The 22623-nt window shown below is 40.4% G+C and overlaps 1 protein-coding gene across 2 annotated transcripts in view; it reads right to left on the bottom strand.

Moving 5' to 3' along the window:
* Positions 1 to 22623, bottom strand: part of PIEZO2 (piezo type mechanosensitive ion channel component 2) — a 312188-nt gene that overhangs the window by 112958 nt on the left and 176607 nt on the right. For both annotated transcript variants that reach the window (XM_075022962.1, XM_075022964.1), the window contains exons 6-7: positions 11734 to 11944; positions 8776 to 8989 (exon numbers count right to left, since the gene is read on the bottom strand). In XM_075022962.1, coding sequence (XP_074879063.1) covers positions 8776 to 8989; positions 11734 to 11944 — 425 coding nt within the window. The remainder of the gene's footprint in view (positions 1 to 8775; positions 8990 to 11733; positions 11945 to 22623) is intronic.

The raw sequence follows: 22623 nt of genomic DNA, 5'->3' as shown, positions 1-22623 counted from the left end.
TACAATGGCCAGCCACGCAACTGCCTGCCAGCTTAGGAGATTTACTGTTACCTCTTAGAATAACATATGCAGAAGAACATAAATTGTTTTAAAGTATAGCTTCATATTCATTTTAACTTTGAGGTAACTTCATCTGTGATCCAGGAACCTAAGGACACAGGCTGCAGCCAAAAACTTTGGGTTTTATTCCAGGCTCTGGGTAGCTGGGGGGGTTATGCAATTCATCTAATTTTTCTGTTAGGGAATTTTTCCACCTCTGAAAGGGAACGATGATACTTTTCAGCCACATTGGGACAGTCTGCTAGGTTCAGTGATGCATGCAGAGGATAAAGAGATTTTCCACTTACTCAGCTGGCAGTGAAATGGACTGAAAAAAAAGCAAGAGTTATTGATACCTAAATTAAGAGATTCTGCAGTAGAAAATATGAACAAAGAAGATATTCTTCTTTAGCAGAGAATGCACTAAGGCAGAAATGCAAGCTATGATTCCCATTTCTTTTTAAACAGAAAAAGAAAACAAAATAGCAAGATATGGGAAAGAAGATAAGGGCATAATGAACAGTAAGGCTTGGGAAATGTGAGCAAAATGCCTCATTTCAAAACCAAAGCTGTATAACATAGCTCATTTTAAATTGGTCATAAACTGTACCTGATTAGCTTAGTTTTTATCAGTAAGTTCCCAACTTCAGCTAAATGAACATAAACAAGAGATTAAGCATATCCACTCTGAGGGTTTGGAGAAACTGGTGTAGATCGCTTCTTGCACAGACAATGACTAACTCCCCGGTGCGTGCTCGACTGAGGTTAGTCAGTACTACAGCCGAGGAATGTGCGATGATGCATTTGTCAATGTTGGTACATTGAACTGAAAACACAAGGAGCTACACGAGTGCTAAATATTTATCATCACAATTTCTGGGCATGCTAGAGTATGAAAATAAATGCAAGTGAGCAGACCTTAGGAAAACAGTAAAGACAAGCTTCTAATGCTAAGAGAAGTTTGCTAATTATAATCCACGTGTCCTAATACCACGAAGCAATAGTGTTCCGAACCTGGTAGGAGGAGAGGGGTTGATGTCTGTCTGTCCCTTTTCTGTCCTTGTTTTCCGGCACTTGCTCAACGATCATAGCATGCAGATCTGTGTTCTTTAAACAATACAAAAAAAAATTAAAGGGTCACTTCTTCACTGTCATCCTCTGCATGTCAAGACAGGAAAGCCCGTGATGGGCAGGGAGTCTGTATTCAAGTGTCGGTGTGGGAATCAGACACACGTAAGCAGATGCACGGTGTGTATGGGGGAGTGGAGTGATGCAGCTCTCCCTGACCATGAGCAGAGCCTCTGTTAGCCCAGAGGTGTGCTGGTCCCACACCAGTCAGATGGGTTAGTGGACGCAAAAGTGGGAAGGCTCTGTTGCAAGAGCAATTGCACACCCATTTCAAACCAGAATCAGCAGGAAGTTTATCGGGCTACATCAGCACTTGTAAAATCTTTGCCATTTCTCTCTGTCCCTCTCATCCCGACATTTCATTGCATCCCGAGAAAGAGGCACCTTCGGCTGTTCTTACGGTAACACGCAGCTATGTGGGGGCAGGAGACAGCAAGAAGTGGCAATTTGCCAACATTATGTCACGTGGTGGTGGCTGATTTTTATGTTTGGAGCTTACGCTCTGTTTCCGGCTGCAGCGTGCACGCTGTTGGGAGGGCCAAGGCTTGCTTCTTCCCACTAATGAGAAGGGCCTGTGGCCAAGGCCAGCCCCTGCCAGGCTGCCCGAGAGCTCACCAGTCACAGGCTCGCTGCTGCAGCAAAGCACGGCTTGAAAGCTGGTCTTCCCCTCCTGCAGAAACTCCTTGTTTTTAAAAGGTCTTAGCATGTCTCTCGATTTACATCCCTTTCAAGTCCAGGGGAAGATAGAGGGACGTAAATCACCCGTGGTGCAATGCCAGTAACATGAATAAAGTTGTGCCTGCTTCGGCCAAGGCTAAATCTGGCACTTCACACAGGGCAGCAGTTACGATGAACGCCGAAGGCTCTGCTGCAGCGTTGGAGAGCCACCACCGTGCGGACTGCCAGGGAGGCTGGGAAAGGCTGCTCTACCAGGGAAATTGCTGCAGTTTACTTACTATTTCATCTGTTGCTTTTTTCTAAAAGTTTCCAACTTGCTGTAAATCCTGGCACAAACAAGAATTTGCTGATTTTAAAGAACTGCAGTATGTAGCAAAAAGAGATGAGTATTAATAACCACGCAAAGACCAGCAAGGGCTACAAATTCTCCCTAGTAAGGCTGGGTAAGTTTGCACTGACTGCCCTGTTGTCACCACTGGACTTCCACCAGAACCTGAGCTAACCGTTTTAAATCAATGTTGAGTACAACTCTCCTATTAAGTAAGTACAGCACGGACATTTATTACATGCCCGCTGATGAGTGAATCTCCAAGGAATCCCTCTGAATAAGCATTGAAAGAGGTGAATTCATTTTGGATGAATCTTCAAATGCCCACGTGGCAGACACTAAGCTGGAAATCTCACAGCGGTGAGTGATTTTGCAACATTTCCAAGGCTTTCTTGCTATAGATGGCTGCGAACTTCACCACTGGTTCTCCTATCGCATTTGGATATTCCATACAGTGCTATCAGAATGGTTAAATGTGCAAAACTCAAAACAGTAAAAGATTTTATTAATGTTTTTCAGTCTTGTAAAAAAGTTCAATTTGTAATGAAATTCTGAGCCGGGTTCACTGAATAGGACTCACTCTTTGTCAGTCATCTTGAACAGTTTCTGATATAAACCACACCAGCTTGTTCCAGTGAAGTAAGACACTAAAAAGGAGCTAAAGACTATGCAAGGTTTGTCAAGAACCAGTAGACCTTCCTCTTAGGAAGGAGAAACAAACATAATGGAGAAAGCTAGATTTACTATGAATTTTCCAGTATTCCTTGGTTCACCTATATTTGCAACTCTTCTGCCATGCTGTCATGAATTCTGGTAACTGTCTGCTTCCCAATCACAGCCATAGGTGTGAATCTTTTTGGACACCAGATACACATTATTAGGTACTTAATAAAAGATGAAGACCGCACAGACTCTTGATGGTTCAGCTGATAGCAAATGGACTGTTTACTGTGTAGTACAGAAACATTTCCTAGCATAATATTGAGAAACTCACTTCATATGGTGCACAAAACCCTGTGACAAAACATCTTTTGCAGAATCATGCAATTCAGAAAAGCACCTACAATGACAGAATCATAGAACAGCCCAGGTTGGAAAGGTCCTGAAAAGATCATCTTGTTCAGCCTTTCATGGGAAAGAGAGCCCAGATGAGCCCTGGGCTACCTCCTAATTTAGAATGAGATTACAATAATAGCAAGGATGATTACTGTCTTTTGTCAATGGGAGTCTGAACTTGAATTTTGAAGCTGTTAACAGAATAATTCACTTGTTTTGCAAAATAGTCTAAAAAAAGATAACGAAGCTGAAGATAAAATTCTAAGAAAGCATAGAGACTAAAGACTTCCAGGTAGACTTAATAGTCTCCTAAGCTGTGGTACATTATACAGCTAATATGAAACTCAGCTGCAAAACTCCTGTAAAAATAAGGTCAATTAGCTAACTTCTCTTCCTCTGCAAGACAGAAATCCTGGCACTCAAACCTAATCAGGTTATTGTGACAAACATGGTGGCTAGTCCAGCATGGTTTGGAGCATGCTCTGTGACTACAAAGTGTGCTTTTGCTGACAGAGGATGACAGAAACAGAACAAGAGCAGTGCAGTGTCTTTACATGGCATGTATCCAGGGGTCTCTGCCCTGGCCGCAGGTGCTGCAGCACCATGGTGGTAAGTGGCTAAAAAAATCAGGCAGAAGGCATGAAAACTATTGCAGCCAAAGGGCAGCTCAATATAGGATACATAAATGAACTTCAAATACTCCATCTTGTCAAACACTGGCTTATGACCAGGTTACAAGGCAACTCCAAAAACCTCAGAAATTCATACAGGGGTAAGAATATTCTGCCTCTCAGAGGTGAGCCACCTTTGAGACAGGTGCCAAAGGTGGTCTGCAGCAAGGACGGACAGTGGCTGCATCTCAGGTGAAACATGTTGCCCAGCTGTTGGCTCCAGTGGAGCTACAAAAGCAGCAGGAGATCAGTGCCTTGCCCTGCAGAGAGTCAAGACACTGCCAACAAGGTAATCGATCAGCTACATCTTGCTATTTTGGCAATATCTGCTCACCTGCTGAGATTTTATTAGCACACTTAGCCTCTAATTTAGAAAAAAAACCTATAGCTGGATGTTCCACTCTGATGTGACAAGTCCAGGAATATTTTTGAGGCTGTGCTTAAGCATTTATTCCTTTATTACCCTGGATAAACAGAGCGTTTGGGCTACAAATTCTGAATCTAGATCAAAGCTTTCAGGGAAGTTCAAATAGAGGATTTTGGACTGGACTCATCTCAGATCTGAAAACAAACTGGATATTCTGAATCTACCTTCTGTAGCAAATATCAATATAACATTCCCTCCAAAAATAAAAGAGTCACTTAAGCAAGCTTATTACTAATCACTGTAAAACCTATTTTAAAAGTTCTGCTTAAAGAGATTTATAGGCATCCTTCAGATGAGAGTTTCTGTTGAAAAGACAGCCTTAGATTAGAATTCCCCACTCAGACTGCAACAAAGCAATCAGTTCTGTAATTCCAAATTCCCATTCACTTAAAGAAGATGTGAACTAACGTACCACTGTGAAGTGGATGACACTCCCTGGACTCCTAGGTTTGCCTCACTTTATAAGGGTGATGCCTTCCCACAGATGAAACCATTTGCATTTAAACTATTTTGAGCATTACTTGCCTGAAAACTACAAGCAATACAAGGCAGACCTAAAACTCTAAGAAAGTACATAGGTTTTCATTTACATCGGATTACTGGATCTTTAAATGAATTCGCTTGTAAGCACAGTTTTGGACAGGAATAACTTTCCTGACTCAGGATAAACTTCATACCGCTGCACTGATCCTATTTCCTCATGTTGGCAAGGCCTTATCATTGCCCCAATTACATCCTTTTGCCAAAATAAACAACATCAGGAAGAAAGGAGGCAACAATCTGAAAAATGGCAAACATATTATTGTATATTTTTTCAGGCACTGTGGCTGTGGCACTGTGTACATAATTTCTAAAATCATTTTAGCTCATTGACTTGTTTTTGTTAACTCAAGTGAAAAGAATTTTATGGCAGAAATATGATATTTTCTGAATTTTGCTTTAAATGGATACTTCTTGCTATTGTTTTCCCATCTCTGTAAACCACTGATTTTTGAACACAGCAGGAAGTCAACACAGAAGACATCTATTCTAAATGAAGTTGTAAATGAGAGTGGACTTTTTATTTGACAGAGATCAGTCGGTAATTAACCAGTGTTAATTTATGCAACTAGGTAACTCCTAACTGAAGGGTGGATTCAGCCTTATTTACGCTGGTCCTCCTGCGCCATGTAGGACCACACTTTCCATGACAGTTAGAGCACTGCCTTGAACGACTGCTGCTCCCTTCTCTGCTGAGGGCTGGTCTAGGGAAGAAAAGCTGTTGGTGGCAGAGGCAGCTTCCTGCAAGCTCTGCCACTAGTGTGCCTACCCCTGACACATCAGCTACACTTCAGACTTCTCAGGACTCTGTACATTTTTCAGTCTGCAGATCCCAGTGTGCACTGGCATTTCAGTGTGTGTTTGTGTTTATGCCACTTCCACCTGCACATTGCAGAACCAGACAGCCACAACAGTAAATGTGAGACTTTGTAGGAGATCGATGCCTTCGTGTTTGCTAATAGCACTATGGCAAATACACAGGGCTATGTTATCACGATATCCTGGTTTGGGGGGAAGTCCTTTGCTTACAGAATCCCATAACGTTTCAGGGCAAAACATGTAAATTCACCAGATTTCAGACTATCCCTTCCAAGAAAACTGCCCTCTTCTGGTGATCCTGTCCAGTCACTTCTTACAATCACAGGTGCTGAATTTTGAGTTCAAGGTTCTTAAAAGGAAGGAACAGCACAAGAATGATGCAAATCTGAGCTGAAAGATACTGTTAACTTGAGAACTTTCCAGCTTGTTTGGGTATAGTTTAACTTCATTTAGCCTGAAAACAATCGATACAGTGGCAAGCTGAATGCATTACTATTCAGAGACAACACATTTTTTTATTGATCAGAAACAACTTGGACATTTCTTGTCAACTTAGGAACTCAAACCCAGAAATATCAATGTTAGCAGCTTTTTAAAACACCAGCCTTATGCTCTGCAGAGAGAAATAATATCCACCAGCAGCCCAATAGGAGTAGTTTTCACATCCGCCCTTGCATCTGAGGAGAGTTTAACCTGGGGATTGAGCCCTCAAAACTTTGCTGAGAAATAAAAGCCCTTCTTCCTTATGTTTCATCCCCCCCTTCAAATATGGATAAAGGTCAGTTTGGAATAGCACTAAAACTAACACACACAAATACATGTACCTGCTGTATTTTTTGTCATACAGTGAGTTTATTGCAACTAAGCAAGGAGAGTTCATACAACTGAACAAGTATGGGAACAATCTGCTGTTCTCCTCTTGCAAAAAGACATTAAACAGCATATTCTGGGTGAGAATAGCAGAGAAGAATTTGGGGAATCAGATTCCTTCCTCAGCGTATAATTTACCCATGCAAGCCACCCACTAGTATTAATGGGAACTCTGCATATTTAGCTCTGCTTCAGACCAAGATGGTACATAACATAGCAAGGTATCAAATTTCTTCTAGGATGAAAAATGCTAAAATATTTTTTCTGCACCATTCCAGTACATGTGTCTCTCATTTTCCTCCTGTAGCCACTGCTTATATACCAGTCTGACTCCAGTCATTAAAAGTCGTATTAGTGGCTTTTCCTTACACTCAGATTTGCACTTCCAAGCACTGATTGCACCTGTCTTCATGCTCTTCAAATAACTCTCCCTGAAAGCAGATCAAAGTAAATCCACAGCAGAAAGAACCGCGATTAAAGAAACAAGGAAGATGTATTTACTGCACCTTCTGTTGAGCTGTCATCAGTGTTTTGTATATTCAAACATAATTTTCTATGTAATTTAGAACATCAGTCCCTCACATGATATCATGTGTAAAAGGCAGACTACCCAACAGTACCAGTTCAAGAGAAAGTCTGCAAGAAGATAAGATAATTTTTTGCTTACAAAAAGGTCAGCACATACTCCAAAGTCTAACACTGGGATTTTTTTTTTAATCCAACCTCTGAAGGTTCTTTTTCTTTCTACAATGAGGTAGAGGCAACTTACCTACAATCAGATTTTTTCATCTCAAAAATTATTGACTAAGTTAAAGAGGCATATTTGTACTGAATGAAATTAATATAAATTACAGTATTTACAAAAAAAATAACTAAATGCAGAAAATACGCTTGAGATTAAATTAATTAAAAATTAAAGTAATTTAAAATTAATAAGAAAATATTAAAAAGAAAAAAAGGGACTTTTACAAATGATGTAAACCATTGTGAGATGATAACCTCATAGGCAAAGAGTTGAGAACTTTGAAGCCACGATCTCTCAGAGAGAGTAATATAACGGGTTTAGGGAAGTTGTAAGCCGTTTAGTTACTTGGTACTAGAAATCATCCATTCTCCTACCGTGACCTCTAGGTGGCATAAAAGAACGTAAACTAAGTGGATCGTTACGATTTTTCAGGTAATGTTATACTCTCCCAATCAGCCTCCTCAAGTCGGCAATTCCAACATCACAAAACGCATGCCTATTAACCTGTACTAAAGAAACTTGTCAAAATAAGTAGTAAAGTAACAGCTACTGTAGCTAGGCAGCTCATTTTTTACTGCTTTTAATGGTGCACTGAGATATAAATCATTAATTGATTCTCCACAGTACATCCAATATCCTTTCACCGTCAACTTGTAATACTTAAAAGGAACAATAGGCTTACTAGAAATAAAGTTAAGTTTTACATTTAGTTTAGTGTAAAGATTACTACAGCACTAAAAATACGTACCATAAAAACTAATTTGCAATCATAATCCAGCAGGAGAAAAAAGTAGTAATGAGTAAAATACATCCATTACCTCATCTTATTTTAGATTACAGTATGTAAAAAATCAAAGGGTCACTGAAATCACATCCAATCAATATTTACTGCAGCAGCAACTAGAAATGCTGCTTTCTGACTTAAGTGATGTAGCTGTTGATATGAACATAAGACTGGCATGTTCTGCATGACAAGAGAGAAATTTGATATTAACATGCACAGCATGTGAAGTACCACAGCAGCCCTCAGTCTCTCCACACAAGGATGGCACCACACATGCATTTTGCCCCAGGTAAGACACTATGACATTAGACCTCCCAGTGTTTCTTCTCCTCTACCAAAAAATGTGCATGTGTCCACTGCCCTTGCATCAATGACGCCACCCATTTCCTTTGTCTCCTGCCTTAGCCAAATCATTCACACTCGCATCTGTGGATCACTCTGACCAAAACCAAAATCACCTTCCCCTCCTAACCTGCCCCAGCTCTCTGCATACAGTTGCCCAGACAGGACTTTCAGCACTCTATCATTCAATACCATTCAGTCTGAAATGCTTTGACTCTTCCAAGACTGAACATGCAGTCATGCATAAAATACTTCAAAGCATTACGTTGAAGAGCATTTGCATCACCATGGGATAACAGAGCATTGCATCATGTGCCCACAACTGAACAGGAAAGGAATTTCTCTCACCTGGCATAGAAATCTTTTGGTGGAACAACCTCCTGAAAGAACTGTAGCTGGTACAGATAGAGTCCGATCAAGTGCCCCGCACTGAATATAGCCATTAATACACACAGACAGCTGAATATCAGCGGATCAAATGCTTGGCAACAGGACCACCATGTGCACAGGCCCAAAAATACAAAGAAATACACAGCTGAGGTCAAAGATGGCACCATCATACCTGTAAAAATAAAAGCATGGAGGGTTGGAAAAGAGTGGGAAATAATAGCACTTGTTAAACTTGAAGTCTGACAACAAGTGTATGAAACAATTTAATCCAATTAGTGTTTATGCTAATTATTACAATTAGCTCTTAAGACTGCTGTTAGCTTTGAGACTAGAAGAAAAGGATCTTTTTTCTGTTCAATTCACTTATGCCACACCTTAGCACTTAGTACACAACCACTCTCCAGACCTTCCTCTGAGATGAAATCTTCTCTTTGCAAAGACATCTCACAAAGCATGGAGAAAACCAGAAACGTGGCTGCAAGGCCAGCCAACAGTGCCTGAGAGCACTGGTGTATTAGACTCAGAATTAATTTTAAGTACAGGATGCTAAAATGGCATGAGGAATGAACAGTGAAAATCCTTCTCATATAAATCTTGGGATATCTTGAGTTATTAAAACTAAAAAACCCTTGATGCATACACTGACGATAAAAGAGATCTAGATAAAATCTAGAGAATATTCAGTAAATGTTTGATTTTTTTTAACTCCTAGAAACTTGTAATTTACATATGACAGACTCCGCTGTCTTACATATGTATATTGGTTTTGCTGTTGCACATGTAGCAGAGTATTTCACTTGTGAAAATGTCTAACTGGTGAAGGAGACCCGATGCTCTGCGGGTAGCCTACAAAAACAAGTGAGGAAGCAGGAAAGACATACATGTGGCAACCATGAGAAAATGACGTAAGAGAGCTTACATCCAGCACAGCAGTCCAGGGGAGTCTCTTAAGTAACTGTCCCAAAGCTAACAGGGATGCCCGCCTCAATTTATTTTTAAGTTTTTTACTAGTGCATGTCTAGGAGCCACCTGCCTCACGACAGACCTGTAGGCTCCTGGTGGCCCCCAGCTCCGGTGGGCCTGCTGGCCCTGCAGCTGGGCCACCACTCCAGCAGGAGGACTTGCACCTTGCCAGGCACCGGCTTGCTGTGTTTTTTGGGGGCAGCGCTCCAGGGGTTGGTCCCTGTTGGGCCTGTCCGGGCACTGTAAGGACTCTTATCCATCATCATTTTGCCCGAGTTTCACCATCACATCTCTCACATTGTACATCCGACCAAGTCTTCAGACCAGGGTGCTCTGTCTCTGCGCCGGTGTGTAACTTGCTGATGTCTCCATAGGCTCACAGTTTACAAGCATGACAAGACCACAGGGATCATCTATTCCGACTGCCTTCACGATGGGGGCTGTAAAACTTCACCCAGCAATTTCTGCCTCAAGCCTGTAACTATTTCATTTTTCTTTCAAAGAGTTACTTTGTCTTTATTTAAACACTTTAAGAGAAGGAGATTCCACTATATCCATAAATAAGTTGTTTATTATGGCCAATTTCTCTGGCTGTGAAAAATGCAGAATTTATTTCTGCTCTGAAATTGCCTGGGTTTACCACTTAACTATTGGCTCATATTATAACTTCTACTAGATGAGATGTCTGTTAAAAAAATGGAGGCACTTTGTACCTTTGTCAGTACTTTAAGGCTGCAGACAAATCTCCATTCATCTTTTTTTTTTCTTGGCACGGTAAGTAAGGAAGTATTTAACTAATTAAGCTCAAGGTCTCTGGAATACAGGCTTCCCAGACCTCAAGTCCTTTTTGTAACTGTCCTCTGAACACCTCCCAGCTCTCGGTGTGTGTTGGAGTCCCGCAGACAAGCTGTCCATCACTGCTCAGAAGAAACTGTCCCCTGCCACTGCTGTGTGATCCTTCTGCTTCACCCTCCCTGGGTGCAGTTCACCCATGCAACTTCAGAATGACAAGTCTGGCCACGTTTGGTTTTTGTTTTTTTTTTAATGGCATCTCTCTTCCCTGATGGCAGGCCCCATGGTGATCCACGTAACCTATTTCTTTTCCTTTTTAGATTTATTACTTTGCATTTGGCTACATTTAAGGCTGTCAGATAATCTTACCTTACTGAAAAAGCCCGCCTTACTAAAAGGGCCACACCTGACCAGTCCTCGTCATTCAATATCAAACATTTTTTGTACTATTGTTTTATACTTCATATACTAGTATATTTATGTGAAGTATACACTTCTACTTTATATGTAAGGACTCCATTCAAATATGTGAGTGGGCAGATAAATGCTAATTTACAATTGCATGATCCAATTTTGAATTCATTAATTACAACCTACAGTGATTTTGTAGACTTTCATCCTGGCTGTGGCTGATTATGTGGTACTAAATCAAATGTCTTATAAAAAGTTGGCTACATCATATCAAAACAGCTACTTTTACCAACCACATCAAAACCTAACATGAAGTCTGTTCATCGCTCTTTACACACTACATGGTCGACCTCTTAATGTTTTCTGTTTTTTCTTTTCTTTTCTTAAAGGCTATGTGAATTCAGTTCCTTTTTACACTTGGAAGTAATGGAACCAAATATATGAATTCACATTATAATATATATATGTAATATATAGTAACGTATAATGTGCAACCATTCACTGTTTGGTTATAACAGCAACTGTGAAAGTTGTATATGGAATGATAGGGCCACACAGTATTAGTACAAAAAATTAAGCAACTCAGTATACTCCAATGCCTGCCAAGAATTAATTTAAATAAAATCAGCAGCAATTTCTTTTCCCTTAAAAATTTCCATTGTTATTCCCGCAGGTGCCAAAGCGCTGAAAACTCATTTGTTAAACGCATAATCTAATGGGCTCTGGAGGAAATTTTTCAAATGCACCAACCTGCTGAACCAAGTAAAATTGTAACAACAACTTTTCCAGTGGTGATTATCATGTTGCCAATAAACTCCCTCAGTTTGGATGCTAGGGAGGCGATTCTACGCAGCAGTTTTAATTTCATGGTTTCCTCAAATTCTGCTTCACCACAGTCTTCATCATCCAGATCTTCTTCATACATCAAAGCATCATCTGGCTCTAACTTTTCTCTTACAGCCTAAAGGAGGAGGGGGGGGGGAAGAAAAAGAGAATGCAAAAGAAAGAGACAGAGATGCAAAGGAATTTGAAATTAAAAACCACACATGTTATTTAACAATGAAGTCTTATAATCTTTGACTATGTGCAAGTAACGAGAGTTAAGAAAGATGTACTAAAGCTAGAGTTGTACATTGATGGCTCCCACTTCAGATCTGTCTCAAGAAAAAAGATGTTAAGGGTTGTCTCTGAGAAAGACTGCTGTCCTCCTAGATATGCACAACAGGCTGCTTGTTCATTTTTATGTGAAATTTGGTTTGGTTTGCTCAGCATTCTTTCCATCTTGCTATCTATTATCTGTTAAACTCCTCTTTGGCTCAATGGCTCAATGGTATAAGCTCCATCCACTAAGCACAAGTGCCTTCCTGGTTGATGTTCCTCAACAAATCTCACTTTTCAGACCCTTCCCCATTAACCCTTTCTCGGACTTTAAATGCAAAACCTAGAATGGGGTGAGTAGGAGTGATCTGAGACAGGGCAACAATGGCTGAAATAAATGCACATAGTTCATTGGTGACTGAAGGGCAGTTTGGGAGAGAAAAAATACACTAAGCAGAGGCTTGGGGAGAGAATGAGAAATGGTGAGATCGGCTGATGGTGAAGGAAATGGAGAAAAAGTGAGCAAGGGAGAAGTAGTGAAAGCTTGAGTGATCTGCAACAATTTAGCAGGGAAAATGAGACCAGTGGCTTAGAACTACACAATGGAAAAAGGGAAAGAAGGAAACATGTAAAGGCCCCTCATACTTGAGCAGTTTGTTAGGATTTGGCAGTGGCCTTCACCATCGAGTCTCCATCGTATCTTGGCGACCAGAAGACATACACAGCTATTGAGTGATGCAGACTAAATCATCAACCCACGGTGAGAATCTGCAGGATTAGCAAGAGGCCCACCCAAAGATACAATTTATGGAAAAATTAGTCATTCACAGACATGTAGGGGCATATTTAAAAAAAAAAAAAGTAATAGTTTTGAGCCAGGTTCTCCCTTGGTGTAATAAAGCATAGCTTCTTTGGCACTGAGCTGAACTTATATTAGCTAATGTCAGTTCTGGCCAAGCAGTATCTCTGTGTGTGAAAGAAAGAGAGACTATTAGTATTTTTCATAAGAATAGCAGTTTTATATTTATTGGTGACCTTTGGCAGCAAAAAATTCCACACCGACAGATAAGACTGCAGTAGGAACGGCTGAACTCTCAGCCTACTTAACCAAATTCTTCAGTACCATTTTGTTATGTGGATTCCCAAAGGAACAAAATTCCCTGTGGACTCCTTCATTTCACCTCTAAGCTTGGTGCCAACTTTCTCCTCTTACTTTGGAGCATTAACAATGCTGTGAATGCCCAGAAAAAGCCTGCATATTCTCAAGAGTATCTATTTTACAGACAATGAAATACATATTAAATAAAGTAGGGCTGATCTGGGAAATCTACATTTCTCTTGGACATATCCAGCTATTTCAATAGCTATACCCATTATAAATGGAGTATACTAGCATTTCAATTGCTTTGTTATCGTCATCATTCACTTTTACAGCTCTTAACATAGGAATTATTAGATCCTTATGCAAAATAATAGAGGAGATGGCAGCCCAAACATGCAGTCATCACATTTTGAGCCACGCAGCACAAAGAGGCATCCTGTCTGTTCATCACTGCTGCTCGTAACTGAGCTCCTGTCTAAACAGGAGCTACTTAAATATTCAGAAACAATGCTGACAGTAGGCTGAACGATACATTATGCTCTTCTGCCACCGCTGTTTCAGTGAGAAAGCCATACAAGGGGCAAAAGTTATGATCATTTCTGCTTGTGCTGTCATTACTAGAGGAACCTGCTCCTAATCTAGTCCCTTTGGGGCCAATCCTGCTCCTCCTGGACTGGCCCTGGTGCTCCGTGCTTTGAGCTTAATATGACCAGTGAACAGTGAAACCTTCAATAGTGTTCATATCCCAAAAGAAAGACAATGAGTGAGACTGCTGGACATTTAAAGGTTATGAAATGGCACGCCTACTATACATGGGTGTGTGTGAAGGAGACCCTTGTTTCTTCAGCTAGTGCTTTCAGTTTGCTGAAGACAGTATGCATTAAAATGTGGAATTACTTACAAAAAATGTATAGGAATAATTTCAAAATAAATAAGTTATTCCATGGGAGATTGTCAGGATTCGTATCTATATGACTACCACAAATCTCTGTTGAACATGAAGACAGGATTCATACACTTATTACAGCTTAAGCTGAATGGGAATTCTGTCAAAATTGTTGAGATAGCACTTAATTATACATATGCAGGAACAGGAAATAAAAGTCTGAAGAGTCAAAAAAGAAAATAATAAGATGTTATCCATGCAGAAGCAGAAAATGTTCTTGAGGGAAAAATGAACAAAATGAAAATATTTTTAAGTATAATTTGGAGGAAAATACACAACACCTTCAAACAACAAAATAAAAAAGAGGACATGGAAGTAAGAAAACCATATAAAAACAGCCCAATGAAAGGTGAGACTTGACACCCTTTTCTGTCTCTTCGCCTACCTGCCTCCCTCACCTCAGGTGCCAAACGTTCAATTTCAATCTCCTCAAAATGAGTCTTTGGATTTTCCTATCATGATAACCAGGACCATAATTTTTTAACTTGGCCAGGCTAATCACTCTTGCTTCATTGATCTGTGTAGGGGTCAGCGTTCGGAAGATCTCGCATTGTCACGGAAAGTTAGAGGGTTAGTCGCAGCCTTGTGATGTACCTGTAACCCCACCTCCCCTTGTTAGTATAAAAGGAATTAACTGCGCAATAAAAGGCGGAAGTTGGCGCTCACACTGTGTGTGTTATCTGTCTCTTTCCCTGGTCCGGGCCGACCAGTGATCTAAGCGTGGCACCTTGATATGTAGCGAATGCTACAATCTGAAGGACCCTTAGGCTACATTTTGTCTTAAGAGTTCAGTATTAGTAATCTAGTACTGACACGTATGACACAGCACGCCCAGGGAGAAGCACTAGGAAAGAGGATATTTCACTGGACCAGGATACAGCTGAGGAGAAGGTGGTCCAAAATTTCCATGGACTGAGGCTTACACACTTTAAGCATAGCTAAAAGCTTGCAAGTTGATGAGTTACCAAAGGAGTTAACTTCCCTTGTATTTCCACTTCTGTTTAGATATGAAAATATGAATTCCAAGTTCTAAAAAGAAGTTAGGACCTCACAAAAACTCACAGGAAATGCAGAACAACCTACTTCTGGTGTTACTGAGGTCATCAGCAGGGGAAAGAAAACTTCAGCATTCTGAACCTCAGCAAATACCAAACTGATTTCCCAAGTTTTCCTTCTAAAACAACAACTGTCTGTTTGGAGTTGGGGTTCTTCAAATGCTCTCCTCAGTTTAAGACAAGCTAGCAAATGGGAAAACCTGATCATCAATGACAACCATAATCTGCAGTCCTAGAAGCTTTTCCAGAACAGATGCATACATACCATTTTGCAATTTTTCAGCACAGCCTGAATTATCTGTGATATGGCTGTGCAAGGATTGCCTGGTTTCAGAGACCAGGATTTTGCACCAGCATCCTGGAAGAGGTGGGTTAGCTTCTGCATCTCTCTCTTCCCTGTCTGCAAGCACTTTTAAGGATGATACCTCAGTCCTTAGCCTTATTCTGTCTACCTCCCAGTGGTGTCATTCATGACCCAGTTGATGATTATTTCAGTGAAAAGACTATGATGGCTAAACAACTATAGGTTTGGTATTTTTTGTATACAAACATATCTGTTTGTAATTCAGTATCCAAGGTGAAGTCAAGTAGCTGAAGAGCCATGTTCCTTTCCTGAAGTAACTGAAAGTCCATGTTCCAATGTACGTCAACAAGACAAACCTTGGATTCCCCCATTCTCATAGTCACCACCCACCAACTGGATTATCTGGGATGGCTTTCCAGTTTCTCACATTAAGCACTTCAAATTGCTGAAGGCAGGCAAACAGTGAACAGTTTTTACATCCAACATGGTGATAATGTGCCTGTTGTTTTACCACGTTCTGATGATTAAGTAGCCATGCAAGTACACGCTCATCACAGAACACCAGTACTCCAGTCAGACTGTTTTGCAAAGCTCTTTTTACTATGTGGATTAGTCTAAAGCTACAAACCCACGGTCCATAGGCTACAGTTAGAAAAATACTTTTACTTCCATAATAAATTACTTATTATGCAATTACAGGATCCCTGTGGAAGCTGATTAAATCAAATAAACTTCTCCATTCAAGGAGTATAGAGCATTTGTGAAGCCATAAACATGTGTTTCCATGACCTTTGCTCTGCAGAGCAGGGCCCCAGGACTTTTTATAAATAAACTAAATGCAGTTTAGGTTTTTCAGCAATCATGTGGAAGTCCCGAGAGTATTTATTGTACAACACTTTTTTAAACTGCCAAATTGAGATAGAGAACAGGCAAGGAAACAGTATAGCCTCTGTGGCAGCTATGGCAGCTACTATTGTGACCAGGGCCAGAATGTCCATTAGCTACTTTGGGGGCTGCTTTATTAACATCCAACTTTTAAATGTTTCATCTGGTACAGTATAAACACTACTGCACAAAGATATCCTCTAGTCCCACAGAAGTATTTACCAACAGGAAACCTTAACCCCAACCTAAAACCCCTTCTTGCTTTAGAACACTCCTTGCTTTGTACCTACATTTAATGGTATTGTATCCGTAAACATAAATTTGCTCATTTATTGACTTTTTGATTCTAGAGACGACACGAATGAAACTCTTCAAAAATTCAAATAATGAGAGCAACAAAATTTAACTAACCAGAACTGTTACGACTAAGGATATACAAGTCTCAAGAATGGACACAACTCCCATCCCTGCAAATGCTTTGCATTAATTATCGGGACCTCTCAAGCGTGCACTGCTAAGCTCACAAGAATAAGTTCTCATGAGAGTTCACGTGCTTCCTCCTTCCAGTTGGCTCATAAACGCTGTACAAATAGCCTCTTTTGCAGTATTTTGACATTTCCTCCCAGCCAGAACCAGGAAACAAACAGAGGAGTGAGAAAATGAAAAATAAGCCTTAGAAAAACATACAGTTATGTGAAGTTCACCAACTGTTTTTAACATGTTGCTTCCAGAGTTTTTAACAATGGTGAAATAGATCCTGCTGTGTCAGTTCAATTTATCAATTTATCTATGTATTACGTGGGCATTTAAAAAGTTATAGACATGCACTGAAGAACCTCATTATCAAACTTAATGTCAAGATGACACTGTATTTTCCAAGGGTCTGCATCGCAGGTGGCAGAAATGCAATCTGCAGTTAGATTGCACAGCAGTACTGCCAAGCTCCCAGGGCAATCTGCTTGTCGTGTGGCTCTGCTCTGCCAAGTAACCTCTGTGAAGGACAGCGTGAAGCAACCTCCTGAGGAGCAGTGCCTGAGTTCACTGATTGAACACATTCTTCTTGCCTCTGAACTGCCCGTGGGGCTGCAGGGCTCACCCCAGCACTCAGCCACTTCCCAGAACCTGCTCCTTCCTGGCCCCCCCTGCAGCAGCCTCACCCAAACAGCTACAGGTACAAGGTTCGGCACGAGGGCAGAGTCGTACATCGCGGTGGACCATGTTATTTATTGCTGGTGATACCAGAGAAGTACTTTCATGATCTGGATTAGCTTGAAGGTGCACGGTTTGGCTTGCAGAAGAGATAGCTGCACCTACTTTGCAAGGAGACAACAGCGAGGAAGCCACGAAGCAGGCTGCATGGCCTGACCTCCTTCTGGCAATTTTAATCAATCTCCTCAAGAACTGCTCCAAGTTGTAGCATCCCAGACCTCATCACAGACTTCTAACCCCTGCTCCTGATAGCCACACCAGTTTCTTTACAGTGGGCTGGATTGTCTTCATGCTGCCCTGCAGTTTGCACACCCTGAGGCACACACTTACGGGCCCCTGCTGACCCAATTCCTGTAAAACCATGTTTTCTGGTGGAGATTTAAGATACCACTTCCTATAACTATTTCTTTACTTCTAATCAGAGATCATATTTTTATTCCATACCTGTGACAGAATAGCACAGATACAATTTATTAGACATCTTTTATAAGTCTGTTCAAGCCATTACTATGCCCAAGTTTCTGGACTTCATTTTCATTAAAAATACAACTTAATGAACAGTTTGGTTTAGGAATCATGTAAGTCAAGCTATTTGATTCAACTGCGCCAGCAGAACTATAGAAATAGACTCGTTCTCTACTATCACGTTGTTCCAGTTCAATTGCCTCCATAGTGCCTAAGCTGGTGCATTCAATCTAGATGGAACATACCGTAACATGACTGAGTTCCTATTTTTAAGCTTGCTCTAAAAGCCTTCCCCCCCCGCCCAAGGTCTTTAACCTTTATCTTTAGAAACAAGATGGTTACAGCAGTAGGAGGAATTCATTACCTACCTGCCTTCAGGAGCAGCACATACATATAGAAATGCATATAGAAAAAATAATCAACACAATATTCTTCAGACAGACCGAGCTGTGAGTACAAAAGCTGGAAATTTAACTGCTACTTGTTTTAACATCAAAGGAACTGCAAGCCCTTAATGGCATATAAATGACTGTAGTTTTAACCTGCAGTCAATACTAAACTACGTTAAGTTAATCATTTATTGAATTTCCAATTTTGCAAGTGAAGAACTCCAGTTATTCTGAAAGCATGAGCATGTGAGAAGCAGACTTCACTGCTTTATCTGCCACAGAACAGATACAAAAATTTCCACATAAACAATTCCCACATGTCATTCAACTGGAGCTCTACAGAAATGGGGCTGCTTGGAAAAAGTATCTTCTTCAAGGTCACCTTGTGTGAGATACATGTGGTACTCAAAGGGAGGTCAAGGCGGGTCAACAGAAAGCCAAAGGGGAACACCACTTCGCACACGCACAGGAGTGCAGGTGGAGGGAGGGCTGCAGGCTGCAAGCCAGGATAGAAAAAGAAAACTGGGTAACTACAGGAGAAGACCCTGCTAAATGAGCTGAACTAATCAAGTGTGAGACAATTGCGGTGAAATTTTGGTAGCTGTGACATCAATGAGATAGAGGCATTTTGGAATTTAAACAGTGATCTAAAGTTTGTATTACTCAATGGAAAAGAAAAATCCTAAATTAACCTTAAGTCCTATAGATCTGAATGAAAAATTCTATCACTGATAGATCTCAGGTGTGCTAAAACTTGGGTTAAAGGCTTACACAGTATTAGATAAATTCATCAGGGAGGTACCAACAGAAATAACTTTCAGTGTGTTTGCAGTGTTTGATAGTAATGAATGACATACACTTCCACAGTAAAACCTCCTGTGGGAAAGAGTCATTCATGACAAAAATGGATCAGCTATTTACTGGAAGCACATAGGGACAGAAGCATTTAGCTATTCAGAGGAAATGAAAAATAAAAAATTAATAAAGACAAGCACAGTTCTGAAGAAGGATAACAGGAAGGCAGTTCATTAAATCCTGTATACAATAGATATTGTACTGAAAGGGCCAAAGATTATTTCACTTCCCAATGTACCTATCGTACCTGAGCAAACACCAAGTGATTTCAGCACAAGACTCACTTGGCCAATATGGAAATACAGTTTCACATCTTGACTTCAAAAAGCTGTCAGGCATATAAGCCAAATGCAAACGAGAGGGGAACTCACAGGCAGAGTTTGGTGGTTTAGCCTGAGATGATTAAACATCTTTTTTTAGTGAAAAGGAACTAGGAAGAGTTGGGTTATGACTATAAGGCACAATTCAGTACAAATGCTAAATGAGCTAGTGCAGGTATGTGAAGCAGCACAGCACCCATATGGAGTAATTCCTGGACCAAGAAATATACACATTGTCCCATTATCCACCTTGCTTAGGACAATAAATAGCCCAGCTATGGTGCTGTGGTGGTTTGCAGTATTGCCTCAGCTTACACAGAAGTGGCTGGGGTACTTCTCCAGTATCACCCTGAAAAGCCACAGTTTAGTGGAATAAACAGGAGAATGGGACATCTAATGTACAAGAGGATCCAAAATTACTTGACTTCTTTAGTCTTGCAGAATGACCTTTAAAGAAATATGTTTTCTTCTCCCAAAATATCAGAGAAATAAATGCTAGGGAAGGAAACAATATATTGAAGCAAAAAAGCAGAAAATCTAAAAGGGTTATAATACAGTTATGAATATATGTATAATCTAAATTAGTCATTTTCTAACCACCAGAAAAGCAAAATTACGGAACAGGGTCCTGTCAGGAGCAATGGGATGAAGAAAAACTGCCCTGTTTTCAAGAAGGTCCTTCCTACCTTCCAGAGGGAATTCTGTGATACAGAGGTCTGCAATAGCAGCAGGCTGAATTCCGTGACCCAAGAGATTCCTTCTTGTACTGTGTTACTCATCACTTAGACTCCCCAATGGCAACAGTACTCCAGGATTTTCATCTCTTGGTTAACACCTCTGTATCTCAACATTTGGAACTGAGGACTGTTAGAAGAGCAAACCAGTAACCCCAGTGAAGAGCTGCCGCAAGAAGAATTTCATCATGCCATGTTTTTAACCAAAACAGGGCAGGTGCACACTAAAGTTTCACGCTGAAGAGGCTAACAGCATTTGGAAATACATAATGTATTGCACTATGTAACATTATGTAGCTGAGGCACTGCTGTAGTATAATTATGTATTTGTGTTAAGACTTATCCAAAGACATGTGCATCAAACCAAGAAGCTAATATAACTCGTAAACTTTTGACCCTTGTTAAGCTGAGATGCATTAGAATTGTTACTGAGGGAGGCAGCTGGGTAAGGTCTGGCAAACTTCACCACTACAAATATCACAAGCAAAGCAGTGAGGGAGCCTCACCTGCTGTTTTTAAACCACAGAAATAAGATATTAAATTCTACTTACACCACGTCCAAAGCACACTAAGACCAACTTGGTTTGGACCAGTTCTGCAGAGATCAAAACCAAAGAAATATTTATAACCAATTAGAAAAGGTAAGCCAATGCCATGCTAAATAGAGATGACAATAAGAAGAAAAAAGAGGAATAAAAGAGGTGTCATCAGGAAGCTAAAAGAAGCCAAGAAGTTCCAAACCTCTCTAAGATGGTCTTTTTCCCTCTTTATCACCTGTACTGTTTTCCACAATATTTTCCACAATAGCCATCATTTGCTATCTCTGAAGAGATGCAAATATTGAAGGAGAAGAAGTGCATATGGGAAGAAGATGTTTAGAGAAATCAGGGCCAAAGGGTCCCACATCAGTAAGAGCTAATCAAGTCAGGTGAATGTTTGATACTGGTAAAATAAAATTAAATTAACAGAAACACAAAACAATAAATCATCTTTGGAAAATATACCCATCACAGGCTTTAAGAAAAATAGAATGAACATCTAGACAGGGTTGTGGGTACCACTGTAAACAGCTCAAAGGAGATCTCTGCATCTGAAGCCAAGAAAAATGGCAAGGTGCTAGCAGCTACAAGGACTGGGACATCAGATCTTTCTCGGAGTTGTGCTCTAAGCTGAACTAATTATCCATATTATAGAGGACATCCAGGTAGGCGATATGCTAGTACAATTCTCTGACCCAACAATCTCTGAATCTAATAATGAATGTCATAATACCGTCATTTAAATCAACAGTAAGTCCTTGCCTGAAATGCTGAGGCATTGATATTCTCTGTAGCTCAAGAGAATATTGCAGAACTATAGCTAGTTCAGAAAAACGTAATGGAAATGACAAAAGAAGTTGAAAAAAGAACAGGGATTGCTTACCTTTAAAAGGACAAATATGCAAGATAATAAATACATCTGATTTCCCTTATACCATCTCACTCTGTTTTATAACATGTAATACAAGGGACCTTCCATAAAATTAGAGAGTGTTAAATTTGACATAAAATCAGAGAGCACTTATTAAATTGTGGAAGTCCTTGCTTCATGACGCCACTGAAGCCAAGAAATTAATGAGGTTTTAAAAGGGTCTGGATAATTATATGTTTAACAAGATTATCCAGAGTAGCTATAATTATAAACAACATTTTTTGGAAGGGATTTGAAACCACATGTTTTAGGATTAAAGCCAGTCTCTCACTAGGAGAGATCAGGACAAATTGTAACATTGGATATGGGGAGAAAGGGTATTCCCTTCCTTGCTTACTGTCCTTATCCAGCAGGTACCAGCTACTCTCAGGATGAGGATACTGGTCTAAATGGGCAATTTCTAGACCAGGAAGTCCTTGCATGAAGCATGGGACATGTGTAGCTCTCAGAGCCTATCTAGTCTGCCCTGTATGTATTGCAGTTGCACTTGGAGACCTGGACCAAAAGAGAGCTCTCAATGTACTACATACCCATTGTAGGCGTAGGACAAATAGCCCTGTCACTGTTTAGAATGACAAAGCTAGGAAACTGAGCATTTTTACTGCTCCTATTTGCCAAGGGACACAGAAGCCGAGAGACAGATGAAGTAATAGACTCAAGAACACAAACCAGGTTTGTGGCCGAAGTGAGAACCATGCTGGTCCTCCTGACTCCAGTCCAGTATCTTGACTCCAAGCCAAGCTCCCCTCACAGTCTTCCCAAACTTGAGTTTATTTTAAAACAATTTCCTCTTTCTCTTTTTCTTTTT

This window comes from Buteo buteo, chromosome 3 (genome assembly GCF_964188355.1).
Source record: "Buteo buteo chromosome 3, bButBut1.hap1.1, whole genome shotgun sequence".
Taxonomy (NCBI): Eukaryota; Metazoa; Chordata; class Aves; order Accipitriformes; family Accipitridae; genus Buteo; species Buteo buteo.
Note: the sequence above shows the minus strand (reverse complement) of the source record. Positions and strands in the feature narration are given on the sequence as shown.